The sequence below is a fragment of the Hypanus sabinus genome, chromosome 30 (genome assembly GCF_030144855.1).
Source record: "Hypanus sabinus isolate sHypSab1 chromosome 30, sHypSab1.hap1, whole genome shotgun sequence".
Lineage (NCBI taxonomy): Eukaryota > Metazoa > Chordata > Chondrichthyes > Myliobatiformes > Dasyatidae > Hypanus > Hypanus sabinus.
Window position 1 is genome coordinate 7341034 of NC_082735.1, and position 16714 is coordinate 7357747.

The 16714-nt window shown below is 37.9% G+C and overlaps 1 protein-coding gene across 5 annotated transcripts in view; it reads left to right on the forward strand.

The window, feature by feature from the left end:
• Positions 1 to 16714, forward strand: part of nfyc (nuclear transcription factor Y, gamma) — a 97977-nt gene that overhangs the window by 18666 nt on the left and 62597 nt on the right. For 4 of the 5 annotated variants that reach the window (XM_059954277.1, XM_059954278.1, XM_059954279.1 and 1 more), the window contains exons 2-3: positions 10149 to 10273; positions 14835 to 14906. In XM_059954277.1, the coding sequence (XP_059810260.1) occupies positions 10151 to 10273; positions 14835 to 14906 (195 nt within the window). In that variant the 5' untranslated portion in view covers positions 10149 to 10150. Of the gene's footprint in view, positions 1 to 4041; positions 4145 to 10148; positions 10274 to 14834; positions 14907 to 16714 lie in introns of those variants that run through there. The other variant, XM_059954275.1, reaches the window with a different exon arrangement.

Below are 16714 nucleotides of genomic sequence, written 5' to 3' on the forward strand. Positions count from 1 at the left end.
TATGGTTGTTTCTTTTCCCTCTCAATACTATTCTCCTGCCTTTTCCCTGTAACCTTTCACATCCTGACTAATCAATAACCTATCAACCTCCTCCTTAAATGCACCCAATGACCTGGCCTCCACAGCTGCCTGTGGCAACAGATTCATCACCCTCTAGTTAAAGAAATTCCTCTTCAACTATTCTGAAACAACATTCCCCCTATTTTGAGGCTGTGCCCTCTGGTCCTTGACGCCGCCTCCAGAAGAAACATTCTCTTGACGTCACTCCATCCAGACCTGTAAAAATGCAATAGGCTTCAATGAGATCCTCTCCCCTCCCCCCCCCCCCCCAATTCTTCTAAATTCTTGTGAGTAAAGGCCGATAACCATCAACCCCTCCCTATAAGATAAGCCTTTCATTCCCAGCTTCCTTATTGTGAGCTTCCTCTGAATCCTTTCCAATGTTAGCACATCCTTTCTTAAATAAAGGGTCCAAAACTGCTCTCAATACTTATCTTTGACATCGAGAAACTGTGTTGTTGCTTCTAGATGGGAGTTGAAGAGCAGCCATTTTGTTAACAGAAACTTGTTACAAATGGGAAAACCACACTTTTTGGGGATAGGAAATGGATCATAATGCTTAATAAGCAATTATTTCAGATCAGCTCAATCTACTAATACTCTTGGTTTATTTTCAAATGTATGTAATCAGTTCAAATCTTTATGTTGATCCTCACTTTTCTCAGAAACCTCCAGGCCTCTTAATGAGAACATCCCACTTGGTTTTACCAACTGTTATTTGCCCACTAGTGTTCCTATTGCTCCATGGCCTTATTTTATACAATGCAAAATTGTTGATACCACTGTGGAACTTCCATTGCTTGCTCTGTAAGGATGTTACCAAAAGTACATTTAATATTTGTGAAATAGAAGTATGTTATCATGTTAGTAGTGCTTACAGTTCTGAAGAAATGCCTTCCTGGTCTGTGCTGAGCATACATCCTCCTTATAGACAGAGTTGTAGATGGTGTCCAGAGGACATGCACAAGTAAAGCTTAATGTATTAGTGTAGTTGAGTTTACTGGTGGTTTTCCATAAGTCATAGTAATTAACAAAACCCATATCTTGCATACATTTTTCAAGGCTTATGAGCAAAGAAAGATTTACTAATATTTGTAGGTTAAGGTTTTACTTTATGGAGTATCTTGTATTTTAAGTATCTAGGTTACTGTTGCATATTTGGAAGGAATAATAGCTCCATTCCTTCCAAAGTATCAAGCCAGTTTTTGTCAGTGTAAGTTAATTGGTGTTGTGGGAGTAAAGATTTGTGCTGTTTTATTGAAAAAGAAGGGGATTATTTTCCATGTGCCGAAGTGTAACCACCTTGCGTGATCTTCCCAGGTCACAGCCCAAGCAGTGTGGAGTTCTTCTTGGTATTGTGTACATTAGATGTGCTAAGTGTTTCAACATTAAATATTGTGAATACACACACTTTGCTGTAAAAATTGTGCTTTCAGGTTTCAGTCTTCAGTCATGTGACATTGATTAACTCTTTCTCCTCCATCCAGTAATGTGAACACTTAAGTAAAATGCAAGCCTGCTGGTTGTAACTGCCATTTGTTTGGGATTTAAAGGGTAAGAATAGCAGTTGTTGTTGAGAGTGGCTGAGATATTTGAAAGTACTCATAATATTTAATTTTACTGGTTTCTCAGTGTTTGACATTGAAATTGGAATGTGGATGCTACATAGTAGTAGAACAAGTAACAGTTTGGTTGTATTGACTAGTGCTTCTGTCTCAGGGGGGATGATAAGTTTCAGACCACATTGTCACCCGAGTCCAAGCATTGACGAAAGAGCTGCCCTTCCTGTTAAAGGCAGTATTTGACCCCAATATGATATCAATGGGAGCCTTGAGCATATCCCGTTGGTTGCTAAATCTTGTAGTCATCGGAGTCACAGGATATCACTGAGTTTTATGATGGACTATGCTGGGTCCCACCATCTTTAGCAGCTTCTTCATTGATCTTTCATCAATAAACCAAAAGCAGTGGTATTCGCTTAATACCACTGTTGTCTGCATGCACAACTTAACAGCATTGAAACAAGTGGCAGGCAGTGTTCATTTCCAATGAGGAAGCTAGAACAGTCACTAAACTACCAGTGGCTTTGTCAGAGGCTGGGCAGTTACAGCGAATGGTCTCCATTGTTATTAAGCATTAACTGGAATACTCCTCAGCTGGATGATTCCAGCTCTAATAATCCCTCAGAGGAAATCTCTTGATTGGCACGTTATGCTATATTCTAAATGCTTACCTTCACCACTGTTGCAAGTGTGTGGCATTGGCATACACTGTCCCCTAACTCCAGGACTTCAGCAGTTAAGAAAGATGAGGGCACAGGCCCTTTGTCACCATTAAATGTAAGGAAACTTGTATCTCCAAATCCAGTAGCACTAATGAGAGTCCCTTCAGAAAATGTGGTGCTTTAAAATGTGGCTCACAGTCATTTTTCACTGCTAGTTAATTTGAACAATAAAGGATCCTGTTGTGCTCTTTGTAGAAAGCAGGAAGTTCTTCTTCTACAAAAGCATTAGGATGCAGTGAATTCTTTAAAAATACAAAAACTGAACATGCCAGCCAACACATGGAAGGACAAATACTTAGTTTATGATGAGACAATTCTGGTGAAAGGTCCTTGATTTAAAGTGAAGATACACTTTGAGATACTTGACACCAAGGTACTACATTTTGGCATTTCATTTTGGGACTAAACAATGAGATCTAATTCATAAGTAAAATAAATTTGCTTCAGTTTCACCCAAGTCCAAGACAGCACAAAATAAATTTCAATTAGGATTGACTTGCTTCTTTTAGGAAGTACAGCAACTAATGTGAAAATGCAACTGTCATAGTGCAAGAAGGGTTAAAGTCCAAGATGGATCTTTGGTATGCAATTATCTGATGGGTGTAATTAACTAGATGCTATATTTAAAACATTATTTACATATTATACACTAGGCAATATGTTTGGATCCAAGATTATTGTATTTATGAAATAGCTTGCTAATGAATATTCTTAATGTATATAGCTATCTTAAAAAGATGAAATTACAGTTAAATGTTTCTAAAGTGGAAAGTTTGATTCACTGAAGTTTTGTCAGAAATTGTTGTCATCATAGCTTTCCAGTCTGACCTTTTTGTTTATATCAGTTTTGTGTTTGATCTACTGAAGGCGGTTAAGTAGCATATTGTATCTTTAACGTGTAAGTATAAAGTTAAATAAGCAGTTACAATTGAGCAGTATGTAACTGAAAGCCTAACTGTGCAGTTGTCAGCCAAGCAGTATAGAATAAATTCTTGTTGGACAGAGCATGAGCAACATCACAGGATATGTTGTGTGACTGAAAACTCAGATATATGTAACAACCTGATGATCGTGTGATATGCTGTCTCACAATACTAAATTTCTAAGAGCACAGACTGAAAGAACCCTACATACAGTTGTAAGAAAGTTTGTGAACACTGCAATTACCTGGTTGTCTTAATTATAAAATGTGTTCTGATCTCAGTCACAATAATAGACAAAGACAATCTGCCTAAACTAATAACACTCAAACAATTATACTTTTCATGTCTTTATTGAACAGATTTTTTAATTCACAGTCCAAGTTGGAAAACGTATGTGAACCCTTGTATTTAACCTCCTTTAGCAGCAATAGCCTTCATCCACCAAACATTTCCTGTAGCTGCTGCTCAGATTGGCACAATGGTAAGGAGGAATTTTAGACCATTCCTCCACAATAAACTGTTTCAGTTTATCAATATTTTTGGGATACTTTGCATGAACAGTACTGTTTAGGTCATGCCACAGCATCTCAATTGGGTTAAGGTCTGAATCATCCAAAACACAAATTTTCTTTCTAAACTGTTGATTTGCCCTTGTGTTTCAGACCATTATCTTGTTGTGTCATCCAGCTTCTGTTAAGCTTAATAACTGTCTTGATACAATTTTGCATTTATTGTTCTTCAGTGATTGCAAGCTGTCCATCCCCTGTGCCAGTAGAGCAGCCTCAAACCATGGTGCGCCTTCCATCATGCTTCACAGCTGGGATGAGGTTTTGGTGCTGGTGTGCTGTGCAGTGCCTTTTTTCCTCCAGAGATAATGGTGTGTATTTCTGCCAAAAAGTTCGACTTTTGTCTGAGCTGTCCACAGAACATTGACCCAGAAGCCTTGTGAAACATCCTGGTGGTCTTTTACAAACTTGACACGTGCAGCAGTGTTTTTATTTTGGGGAGCAGTGGTTTTCTCCCTGGTGTCCTTCCATGAGTACCATTCTTGTGCTGTGCTTTTCTTGTAGTGGGTGCATGAACAGAGACTTTAGCAAGTTCTAGAGATTTCCGCAGGTCTTTTGCTGTTGCACTTGGCTTCTTTTTCACCCCCTTCAGCATACCTGTTTTGCTCTTGGTGTGATCTTTGCTGGGCACCCTCCTTTGGGAGAGTAGCCACAGTACAGAATTTTCTCCATTTGTAGGCAGTTTTTCCTACTGTGGACAGGTGAACACGTGGGGCTTTAGAAATGTTTTTGTAGTACTTTCTAGCTTGATGCATCTCTACAATTTTTCTAAGGTCCTCAAAGTTGTTTGGATTGAGACATGGGGCACACAAACAGATCTGTTTTGCAAAGAGTTGCTTCTGTCTGTTATCTTTGTCTTTTTTATAGGGCAGGGCACTTCTACAACCTATACATCCAATCTCATCTCATTGATTGGAACAATCTAATGTAGAAGGCATTACCCCAGAGGTTCGCATAGTTTTTGGAATTCTGACTGGTTGTATTGATGAGAAGTACAATTATTTGTATGCTATTAGTTAAGGCAGATTGCATTTGTCTATTATGAGTTGGGTGAAGGTCAGACCATGTTTTTGAGTAATTAATGTAGAAAGTCAGGTGATTGCAAAGGGTTCACAAACTTTTTCTTGCAACTGTAGAACACTGGAATTACACTGTGGTTTGGGTCCTATTTGTGATCTGTATCTTGTGAGTGCAGGTTATAAAAGCAACTGTTGTATCTAAACCCTTTTATCATTAGTACTGGGCAGGTAGGATCCCCTTTTATATTAAAAAATGACTCTTAATGTTTCATGTAATGGTAATGTATGTTTGTCCAACTTATTCAAGGTGGATATAAAGATGGAAGTCCATGCCAAGGGTCAAATGTCTTCACAAATTTCTCCATAGCGATAGGTTTGTGATATTTTACAATTCCACTTGCATGTTATAGGAACACTTTCTTGTATCATATTTATATTAGTGCATTATCTCTAGAAGCACTAATGGCCATGAACATGCTTCAGGAAGCATTAATGGTTTGTTTCCGGAATTGTTGTGCAGTCTACTCCCTGGTGCTACGTATCATTGGATATGCAAATAAGCTGCTTTTGATGGCTATCTTGGAATTTGACTTCCCACCCTTAATCTGAATGCTGGGAAGGCAACTTGCCTCCACCTTAAGTGAATATCTATAATAAATATTGCTGAATTCCTGCAAAAGTTATGGAATGAGTATTCTGTGACAGGAGGGTGAGAACAATAAAAGTTATATTTTGACCAGTAATTTGCTGTATTCACCTCAAGTTGTGTACTAGAGTAATCTGTTATATGTAGAACTGTTTCCAAAGCACTGCACTCCCTTAATTTTATTTTCCTTTGAGCATGATCAAGTTAGCTCGGCAAATGTCAGTAGAAGAACTGCACTCATTAAATTTATTAAAGTTATTTTTTAAACTTTCATTTAAAAATCATTTGGTAAGATCTTTGAACCATGATGTGAGATGGGTAGGAGACATTTTAATGACACATTTTCAGATCCAGATCCTATTGTCCACTCTTACAGGAATCTGTCTTAGATTCACAGTATTCAGAGATAAATCCCTCACTTGTACCTTCACTTTTCTAACTAACCTTTTTTCACAATTCACCCTAATTAGTGGTAGTATTTGCACCTTTTATCATTGGTAAGAGATAAAAGATAAAAGTAGAAATGCTGGTATAGTTGCACGAAAAAGTTTGTGAACCCTTTGCAATTACCTGGTTTTCTGCATTAATTACACATTAAAGTATGATCTGATCTTCATCTAAATCAATAATAGACAAACATAATCTGCCTAATCTAATAACACACAGACAATTGTACTTCTCGATAATACGGAGTTATACCATTTAAACAATCACAGTTGAAGTTCAGAAAAGTGTGTGAAGCTCTGCCTTCTACAAAAACTGGTTGGAGTCAGGAGTTCCAGGCAATAAGATGAGTTTGTAGGTATGGGTGTAGAGATGCTCTGCCCTAAAAAAGACGCACACAGTCAGGTTACTGACAGAGAAAGAACTGTTTATGTGCACCATGCCTTGACCAAAGCAACTTTCAGCGGATATTAGAAGAATTGTGGAGATGCATGAAGCTTGAAAAAGCAACAAAAGCATTGCTAAAGACTGTAGTGTTCATCAGTCCACAGTAAGAGAAATTGTCTGTAAATTGGAGAAATTCAGTACTGTTGCTACTCTCGCAAGAAGTGGGTGTCCTGCAAAAATCACATCAAGAGTGCAACATGCAATTGTGAATGAGGTGAAAAAGAACCCAAATATAACAGCAAAAGACCCGCAGAAATCTCTAGAATTTGCTATAGTGGATACGTGAACAGAGACTATAAGAAACACTGAATAAGAATGATGCTCGTAGAAGAACACCACAGAGGAAAGCACAGATCTTCAAAAAAAAACATTGTTGCACATCTCAAGTTTGCAAAAGACCACCTGGATGTTTCACAACGCTTCTGGGACAACGTTCTTGGGACAGATGAGACAAAAGTGGAACTTATTGGCAGAAATGCATGTCACTGTTTGGAGGAAAAAGGGCACTGCACATCAACATCAAAACCTCATTCCAGCTGTGAAGCATGGTGGAAGGAGCATCATGGTTTGTGAACTACTTTGCTACCTCGGGGCCTGGAAAGCCTGCAATTGTTGAGGGAACAATGAATTCAAAAGGGGAGGAGTATGTCAGGGTAGCAGTCCGTCACCTGAAGCATTATAGAAGTTGGATGATGCAACAAGATAACAATCTGTAACAGAAGAGTAATCAACAACAGAATGGTTTGAAAAGAAGAAAATTTGTGCTGAGGAATGGTCTAAACTTTTTGCTTGTCATTGTGCAAGTCTGATCAGCCGCTACAGGAAACGTTTGGTGGAAGTTATTGTTACTAAAGGAGGTTCTACCAGTTATTAAATACAAGGGTTCACATACTTCTCCAGCCTGGAATGTGAATGATTAAACCATATTTTCAATATTGACATGAAAAGTACAATTGTTACTAGTTTAGGCAGATTGTGTCTGTTGTTATGATTTTGATGAAGATCAGAGTTTGTGTAATTAATTCAGAAAGCCAGGTAATTGCAAAGGGCGCAGACTATTTCTTGCATGACAAGAAGAGTCTGATGACTTTAAATCATTGATTTCATGTAAATTTTGGATTTTAAAGTATCCTTGATTCTTGGTGTACGTACCACAAAAAAATTATTTCAGAACTTACTGTATTCTGCCTGTCAGCGTAGCCTTGCAATGCAGTTCCTACTTATTCTGCAAATTAGATTATAGCCTGTGACATTAAAAGCGTTTTAATTGGCAGTTATTAAATAATTATTTTGTTGTTACGAGGAATGGGATTCCCATTTTCTCATTGTAAAGGTTGAGTTGCTTTGGTATATTAGATTAACTAGAAATGAGAATATACTTTCATCTTGTTATCTTTTAATGTAGAAATGTTGCTCACATGCTGAGCCTTGTTAAGGTATAATCAGTCATACTTGCTCAGACACCAACTTCACTAAAGTGTTTGAGGAACCTCGTCATTGTACAAGACATTTGATCACTTTGGGATGATGCACTTGGTTCATTCTAAAAGCACATAAATGGTTCCATTGTATTTTGCCAATATTTCTAGGAGCTGTATAAAGCAGTAGGAAACATTTTTGTTTTGTCTTTTTTTTAAGCATTTACAAATCCAGATTGGAGTTGATTAAATGCATGGCAGGTCAATCAATTGTATTCATTTTCAAGTTCAGTGAGTTGTGATCATTTGCATGATTAAGCAGGTTTGGTTAATATAAATATTTTCATAAAAAACTTGGTCCTTGTGTCCATAAAGCTATTGCTCTTGGAGATAATTCATTACCATGTACTGAATGGTTGGGTAAACTGAGTTAATGCAACACTTCCAGAGTTCAAACTGCCAATTGAATTAGTAACCAGGGATATTTAGAAATTCTAAGATATGACTTTTTAATTAGAATTTCCTGTTCAAAGGTAAATTTTTGGTTTAATTTTGCTGAGTTGGACTGCTGAATGATGTACTTTTACCAAGAAGGTGTTGAGACTTATTGCTTCATCAAAATATTACTTCCACTGTTCAGAATGTATATTTTCTCATTTGAAAATGTTGCCTTCACAGTGGATTTGATCCTGAGAAATGGGATCTGAGCCTTTCTACATTGACATTTACTTGTGATATTGAGTAGTGTCATAAATTTCAATGAAATGTAATGAATCCAAAAGTTTTCGCAATATCTCCCCTTGGATTGTGCATAGCAAGCAGTAACAAAATACAATATTTTTTCCTGGTGAATTTACTTTGTGGGGAGAACTTTGATCCAAGAATAGTGTCCTTCGAAGAACAGGGTAATCTTTGACAGAACTCTTAACAATAACTTTAGGGCAACTTTTTAAAAAGAATTATTCATGTATGAGATATTGACACTAATGGTAGTGTTAGTGTGTAAAAAAAAGTTAGTCCTAACGAAGGGTCTTGGCCCGAAACGTCAACAGTGCTTCTCCCTATAGATGCTGCCTGGCCTGCTGCATTCCACCAGTATTTTGTGAGTGATCTATTGTTTGACTACAATAAGACTTTCCGGTGAAGATGCCATCACAATGTTAATTGAGTAGGAATTTCCAGAATTTGGGATAATGATTATCGGGTTTCAAGTGGAGGTAATGAAGTAGAGAAGTACCTGTGATTCATTTGTTTCAACCTCTAGTTTATACTTGTGATCACTGTAATTATGGGGTTAGTTTCTGGTCACTGGTGATGTACCTTTTGTCTCTGTTCTACCCCCACCCTAAGGACTTCATTTCAGTAATGTGACTAAGTGGCAAGGGCAAATTACCATTTTTTGTAACGCTTATTACCTAGAATTTGTGTGGCATAAATGTCATTTACTGTGGGCTGGGGAATTTCATTTGCTGAGGAGTTGTGTGTACATAATGGAAAACTGTAAACATCAATATTTTTAACCTTTTAGCAGCTAACTGTGTACTCAGAGGGGGTGGTGCGATTTCGCAGAAGAACTCTTGCAATAAATACTTGTCCAAAGATGCCTCGATACTTTATAACTTTTAGAAGCTTTTGATTAGTTATCACTATAAAAGCAAGAATAGTTTTAAGACAAACTTTGAGATATTAAGGGAATCATGGAAAATGGGATTCATGCAGAAGAATGGCAACAAGATTAAAGAAAATCCTATTAATGGATCAGGATGATCATATCTATTTCTGATTCACCTGAATTCTAATATGTACGGGATTAAAATGTTTCCTTTGTATTGAAGCTACAGATCTCTTGCTGAAGTTATTTAGCAAAATTAGTAGTTTTAATTTGGCAGAAACTTTAATGTTATCCTATCTTTGTGCTGATTTCTAATATCTTTTTGATCTGAATAGTGCATCTAAAAGCATTTCCTATCAATTTGGATGGTAAGTCTGCTCCAGCGTAGTACTGAGACACTGCTGCACAGTTAACATCACAGTATTTTAGTTGAGTCACTAAAATTTGAGAATATTTATTCTCGCGGGCAAATATAAATGATGCTGTAATAATATTTAGAAGAAAAGTAATTAATTTTTGGGCTTGTTAATTATTTATACCACAGTTAAAACTTCTGGAAAATAAAGCATCCACTCCTTTTGAAATTGCTGTTTGTGGAGCTTGCATTGTACAAATTGGTTTCCAAGATTTCTACATCCGTGAAGTAATTTAATGGTGATAAGTTGCTGAGGGATATCCTGAAGACATGCTTGGCGCTAAATAAGTAGAATTGTTTTTGTTTTTTTTTAGGAATGTCTGCCACTGCAGATAGTTCATTTAGTACAGCCTCTCAAGGCGGTGGAAACAGTGAAGCCCAACATTTGCTGCAGACATTTTGGCCACGTGTCATGGAAGAGATTCGCAACTTAACACCGGTATGTCTCATTACTTGTTTGAATGTTCACTACAAGTTCATGAAATTCCAACTGGCTGAAATCTGGTTTGTAACTACTTTTCTTAAGGAGAAGAATGTATTGTAAATATGTACGAATAAAATTTCTTAAAGCATCAGGTTGAGCTTTTAGTTGTTAAACCACCAAAACTGGGCTCTACCTAAGTCATTGGTAATGTGGACAGGAATACGACCTGCACCAATCTCTGAGTGTGTCATACACACAATGCAGGAGGAGCTCAGAAATCCAGGCAGCATCTATGGAACAAAGTACAGCTGACATTTCGGGCTGAAACCCTTGGGCAGGATTGGAGAACTGAGTCTGTGTCTGGGATAAGATTAAAAGCATTAGACTTGTGCTTGATAATGTTCAGAATGTTCAATCTATTTCTTCCTTTACACAGTCTCAGCACCTTGTATGAGGGTGATAGTGGAGCCTTTCCCTTATAGGGGCAAAGGCGGGTTACTGGCACCTTAAAACCAGTCGCTTTGGGCAGATGGGGCTCATCAACTGTTGTTGGGTGATCATCTAGAAGGAAAATTCTGACCTCAAACCTCTGCTACCTTGCAGCTCATGTGGAAAGATTAGGGAGTAAACCGGGGGAAAAATCCTGAACTGAAGTCCCCACGGCAGTCCTACGTTGATTTCAACACTGACCGGCAACTCCTGTGATGCTGCTGGTACAAAGCTATATCGGCCTTAGCTAGGACACAACATCCTCAGTCAACCCCTGACCGATTTTGGGGGGTGGGGGCACTCGCCCACTCGCCATTTGATCCTGACCTCTAATATTGCCTTTGTGGAAGTTGTACGTGTCTTTGTAGGTGCATGAACTTTCTGGTGCTCCATTTTCCTGCCACATCCCTAAAATGTGCAAGCTGGAAAGTGCATTGATCTCTGTAAGCTGCCCCAGTATAGATGAATAGAAGGATCTGTGGATTTAGAGTTGATGGGAATCTAGGGAGAAAAAAATGGAAACTAGCTCTATCAGTTCCCCTCAAGCTCAGTCTCTCTGTGATGAAACTCAAACATACTTAGGCTCGTTAGCAAAGTTCAAGGCGCATAGGTTAGGGATCATTCTATTTTGTCCTTCCTGATGAACATCTGGAGTTGAGAGAAGAATCTTTTTCCACATATAACCTCTGAAGCCCTAGATTTTCCATGAATAGTTCAGCAATTTATTATGGCTGGGGCCAAATAGCATAAAACCTTTAAGGCAGCCACCTGTCACCTATCCTACCCATCCAATCCTAAATATTCTGATCATCACATTCATAGTTATTTAGTTATCAACACTGGAGGACATTTGCCAATCAATTAAAGCCAGATGCAATTTGTAACTCCTGGAGGTTCTTGCTGCATTTGTTAGAATTAATAATCACCAACCGAAGAGCACCCAATCTTGTGACAGATCCACTAATGAGAGATTGTCTAATTTTAAATCACAATTTGCTTTCAATGTACAGTTAATTAGTGGCCCATTTTGTGTTATCACCAGTCTTAATGAGTCTTAATTTTTGCACAGTCATTTCAACGATATCTAATGGGAAATGTTTTGATATCAAACAGATTAATTTTTTGAATTTAGTTATTTTGATAGCAAGAAAAATCATACTTGTCAAAACTGTCATCTCTTTTCTGAAGCTGTTGAATATTCTGCTTATGTTTGAAAGTTTGAGATTTGATCTTGTATTTAGTGAAATATACCTTGTGCATGCTTCTCAAACCATCCAGTTTTGAGAGTATTGAGGAAACTGGGATCTTTGAGTTCTGTCACAGATGGACAGGAAGTGGCTGATTGAGTGTCTGGATGTTTTGCTCTGTTCCTGATGAATGCACTCCAACCCATCCTAAATGTTCCTTTTTAACTTGGAGTGACCATGGGCCACTGAAGCCAGTGGGGATTTTACAATTGTTTTGAGTAGCTTTGGAGAACAACAGTATTGTAATCTCTTGCCATGAGAATTTGCAGTATCTGTTTGAGGACTTTGGGCAAATCTTCCCATTGGAGTAGGCTGAATATAATTAAGACTTTTATACTGGGATGTAGATTTGGAAGTGGATACTGACATTGGTTCACTTAGGCTGATTTAGATGATTTTTGCAAGGATGATATTAATGGCATACCTCCGGTGTTTTAATGCTCCTGCTGTAGCTTCTGCACGACTTGTATACCAAAAGGGGGTAGGGAATCATTGTACCCCGTGATATTTGTGCTGGTTTGTTCCTTATTTTTGATCTGTCTTTGAGATGTAAGAAAGTAGTAATGTATTGCAGGACGTTTTCCTAGACCTTTGTTATTTTGTTGTTTGTTATTTGTAGTAGGTTCATCCTCTGTATGCTTCAATGAATGAGTTGACCATTCATTCTCCAAGCAAGCCAAAATGCAAGTGGCATCCTGTGTACAGCAATTTAACTAAAATTTGGAGTGGCTGTAATTCTGACTAGAGGTGACTTGCAGTAGGTTGAAGAATTCTTCCATAGATTGGCTCCATTCTATTGGGTAGTTTGGAGGTGAATTGCCCCATCATGATCAAAAAGACTGGTACAACTTTGAGGTGAAGCTGCTGACTTGAGACCAGTGTAAGCTGAGATCTGAGCTTGTTGCAGGCTTGCTCTTCAGGGTCATGGCGTTCATTTCATTGTGTATACATGCAAGTTGGGAACCTAGAAGTTGCCCTAATTTCTAGTTCTGTAACTTAATGCTAAATTTTATTTGCAAGCTCTGTGTAGTGCCTTAGGGCACTTGACTCCGTTACCATTAAGACCCTATATAAATGCAATTTAGCAAAGAGAGCACATTTGGTTGGGCATTACCAGCTACTGTGTGTAATTTCCTCCCGTGCTCAAGAATGAATTAAATTGGCCTTGGTATTTTTCCCACCTCGAGCTGCTTTGAGCCTAGAGTACACCTCCCTCAAAAACAAACATGCTTTATCTTCATTTGCTCTGCAAAGGGATGATCCAAGCATTTGAACAGACAGAATTACATGCAAAAATAATTACTTTAAAGCTGAGTTCCCAACTTAAACTATATTTGTTTTCTATTCGGTACTGTTTGTGATGTATATAATTGACCTGAATGAAAATGTAGATGTGTGGGTTAATAAGTTTGTAGATGATACAAAGATTGGTGTTGTGGATAATGCAGACAACTGGCAAAAGTACAGTGCGATATAGATCATTTGTGAATATGGGTGGAGAAATGGTAAATGGAGTTTAATCCAGGCAAATGTGAGGTTGCACCTTGGTAGGTCAAATATAAAGAGACAGGACACTTAGGTTAAGACCCTTAACAGTGTTGATCAGAGGGATCTTGGAGTCAAAGTTAATAACTCCCTGAAAGTGATTACATGGTTGAAAGGGTGGTTAAAAAGGCATATGGCATGCTTGCCTTTATTATTTGAGGCATTGAGTTCAAAAGTCAGTAAGTTATGCTGCGGCTTTATAAATCTCTAGGTAGGCTGCACCTGGAGTACTGCATATAGTTCTGGTTGCCCCATTGTAGGAAAGCTGTTGAGACTTTGGAGAGGGTGCAGAAGATGTTTACCAGGATGTTGCCTGGATTAGAGGGCATGTGCTATATAACAAGAGGTTGGCTTGTTTTCTCCAGAGCGGTGGAGGCTGAGTACAGATCTTTTAGAGGATTATGAGAGGCATAGATAGAATAGACAGACAGTATCTTTCTCCCAAAACCAGACTGCATGCATTTAAGGTAGAGGGGGTCATTTCAAAGGAGATGTGAGGGGCAAGTTTTTTTACACTGGACGGTTGGTGCCTGGAGTGGTGGTAGAAGCAGAAATATGAGGGACTTTTAAAATGTGTTGAGATAGGTGTACAAACGAGAGGAAGACTATAGATGTTGTATAGGCAGAAGAGCCATTTGTATACTAATTTAATTGGTTTGTCACAACACTGTGGGCCGAATGGCCTGTTCTTGTACTCTGCTGCTCTTTTTTTTTACAATTTTAAAATGTTTTGTTTCAGTTTGAGAGTTACTAATCTCTGTTCCTCCTTTTCCAATTTATTTTAGCTGTTTTTGTTATTCCCTATGTGGACATTTCTAAATCATTTGCTAAGTGCTAAAATTTACTTCTAAATTATACAGTTGTGATTTCATTTCATTATAAAATGAATCCCTGTGTGTTATGTGCCAATATTTTAAAATGAATTGTCGGAGGGTTTTTAGTGGGTGGCAGATTGTAATTGGGACTAAATAATTCCACAGTTAATTCTGATTTAAGTCCAGAGCAGGGCTTTTAATTTTGGCCCAAATGTGAAAACAGTCCAGAAACAAGGCTTGTGGTCTTATTTCAGTGGTGATTGTGTAATTAAGAATCCAGTTTGGAATGTGCTGTAGTTATTACTCAATGAATTTTAAAAGATTGAGAGCAGTGCACAGGCCACCCATGTAACATTATATCTAGAATAAATGCAGCTAGTAGAATTACTAGATGTCGTGTTCAGTCTGTATGTTTTAAAACCTTTTACATTGTGTTTTAAACCCCTCTTTCTGGCCCTCTTTTCATATTTGACCCAACAGAATGATTTCAAGATGCAGGATCTTCCCTTGGCTCGAATCAAGAAGATTATGAAACTCGATGAAGATGTAAAGGTACTGTGTTCATGCAGTAGTAATAGGCAATCAATGAAGGTTGCACAGGAGCACTGTTTCACTCATGCATTTGGACCCAGAGCTAATATAAGTGGAAAATATTTTTCCAGCAAATTGGAGGGCTTCTGATGACTGGTGGCAATTAACCAATTATAGCTCCACTGTTCCCACAGTGGTTGAAATGCTTTCACTCAGATCTAGCATTGAGCTACCTTAACTGGACAAGGTGTATGTGTATGGGCAGTCGCTCATGCATGTTAATTTTTATAAAGGGATTCAGTATCATTGTTCCCTTTTTAGATATAATTTATCACTTGTTCCAGTGTTGTTATTTTTCTCGGTGTAGGATCTAAGCAACCAAATCAAAATGTCATAGAACTAGGATTTGTATTCTTGCAGTTCAGAGTGTTTTTTAAAAAAAATCAACAGCTGACTGTTACTTATTCTCCTTTAATTCTCCTCAAAAAGTTCATTTTGATTATAAATTAATAATCCAATTATTTAATGTGGTTTTATTAACAAAAGATCTGAGTTAAACTGCAGGGTGTTTTTTTAATAAAGTCGGTGTATATAAAGGTATCTGGGGAAACCTGATACCTTTTGTGGGTTCTTTGGTGCTGCGAATGTCCAAAATGCAGTTTTTAAAAACCATACTGTTCTTCAGATACTCTATGGTGGTGGAGTGGCTGAGACAATACAATGCTGTGAGCATCATTCAGTGATACATTTAAACTGTAAAATACAAGCTGGCCATTGAAGCTGTGAACCTAGACACTTGGGTCAAAGATGGTGGTAATCTGGTGAATTTACCACTTTGTGTTCATGCAAATTCAGAAAAATGGAGTAGAAAACTTTAATACTGTACCTGATGGTGTAGTTGCAGTTATGTTATTGAACTAATCCAGAAGTCCAATCTACAATCTGGGACAGGATTTTTAAATGTTTGAATTTAAATTCAGTTAAACAATTGAACATTATTTTTCCCTGGAATTTTATTCAGAATTAAATAAAACACTGTTGAAAGTGACTCTGAAATTACTTGATTATCGCAAGAATTAATCTGTTTCACTAATGTTCTTATGGTAATCTACCTTGTGATGCCATACACACAGCAATGTCCAGTTTAACTCTTGTATCTTGGAGCAAGCCTGACAGATTCAGAATCAGGTTTATTACCCCCACATGTGTCATGAAATTTATTAACTTAGCAGCAGCAGTTCAATGCAATACATAATACAAAAGAAAAAATAATAAATAAGTATATCAATTATAGTATATGTATATTGAATAGATTAAAATTGTGCAAAAAAACAGTAATGATATATATTAAAAAAGTGAGGTAGTGTTCAAGGGTGCGATGTCCTTTTGGGACTCGGATGGCGGAGGGGAAGAAACAGTTCCTGAATCACTGAGTGTGTGCCTTGAAGCTTCTGCACCTCCTACCTGATGGTAACAGTGAGAAAAGGACATGCCCTGGGTGCTGGGAGTCCTTAATTATGGACGCCACCTTTCTGAGACGCGCTCTTTGAAAATGTCCTGAGTACTTTGTAGGCTAGTACCCAAGATGGAGCTGACTAAATTTATAACCCGCTGCAGTTTCTTTCAGTCCTGTGCAGAAGCGCTCTCTCCTCCCCCCCCCCCCCCCCCCCACACCAGACAGTGATGCAGCCACTAACTTCAAGTTTAATTGGGTATATGTCAGTAAAAGGTGGCCATGAAACATTATTGGCAAAGGATGATATTTACTTCTTCCAAGATAGAAATTCTTTGGTAGGGAAGCAATTTATTGCTCAAAGTATACTAACTTC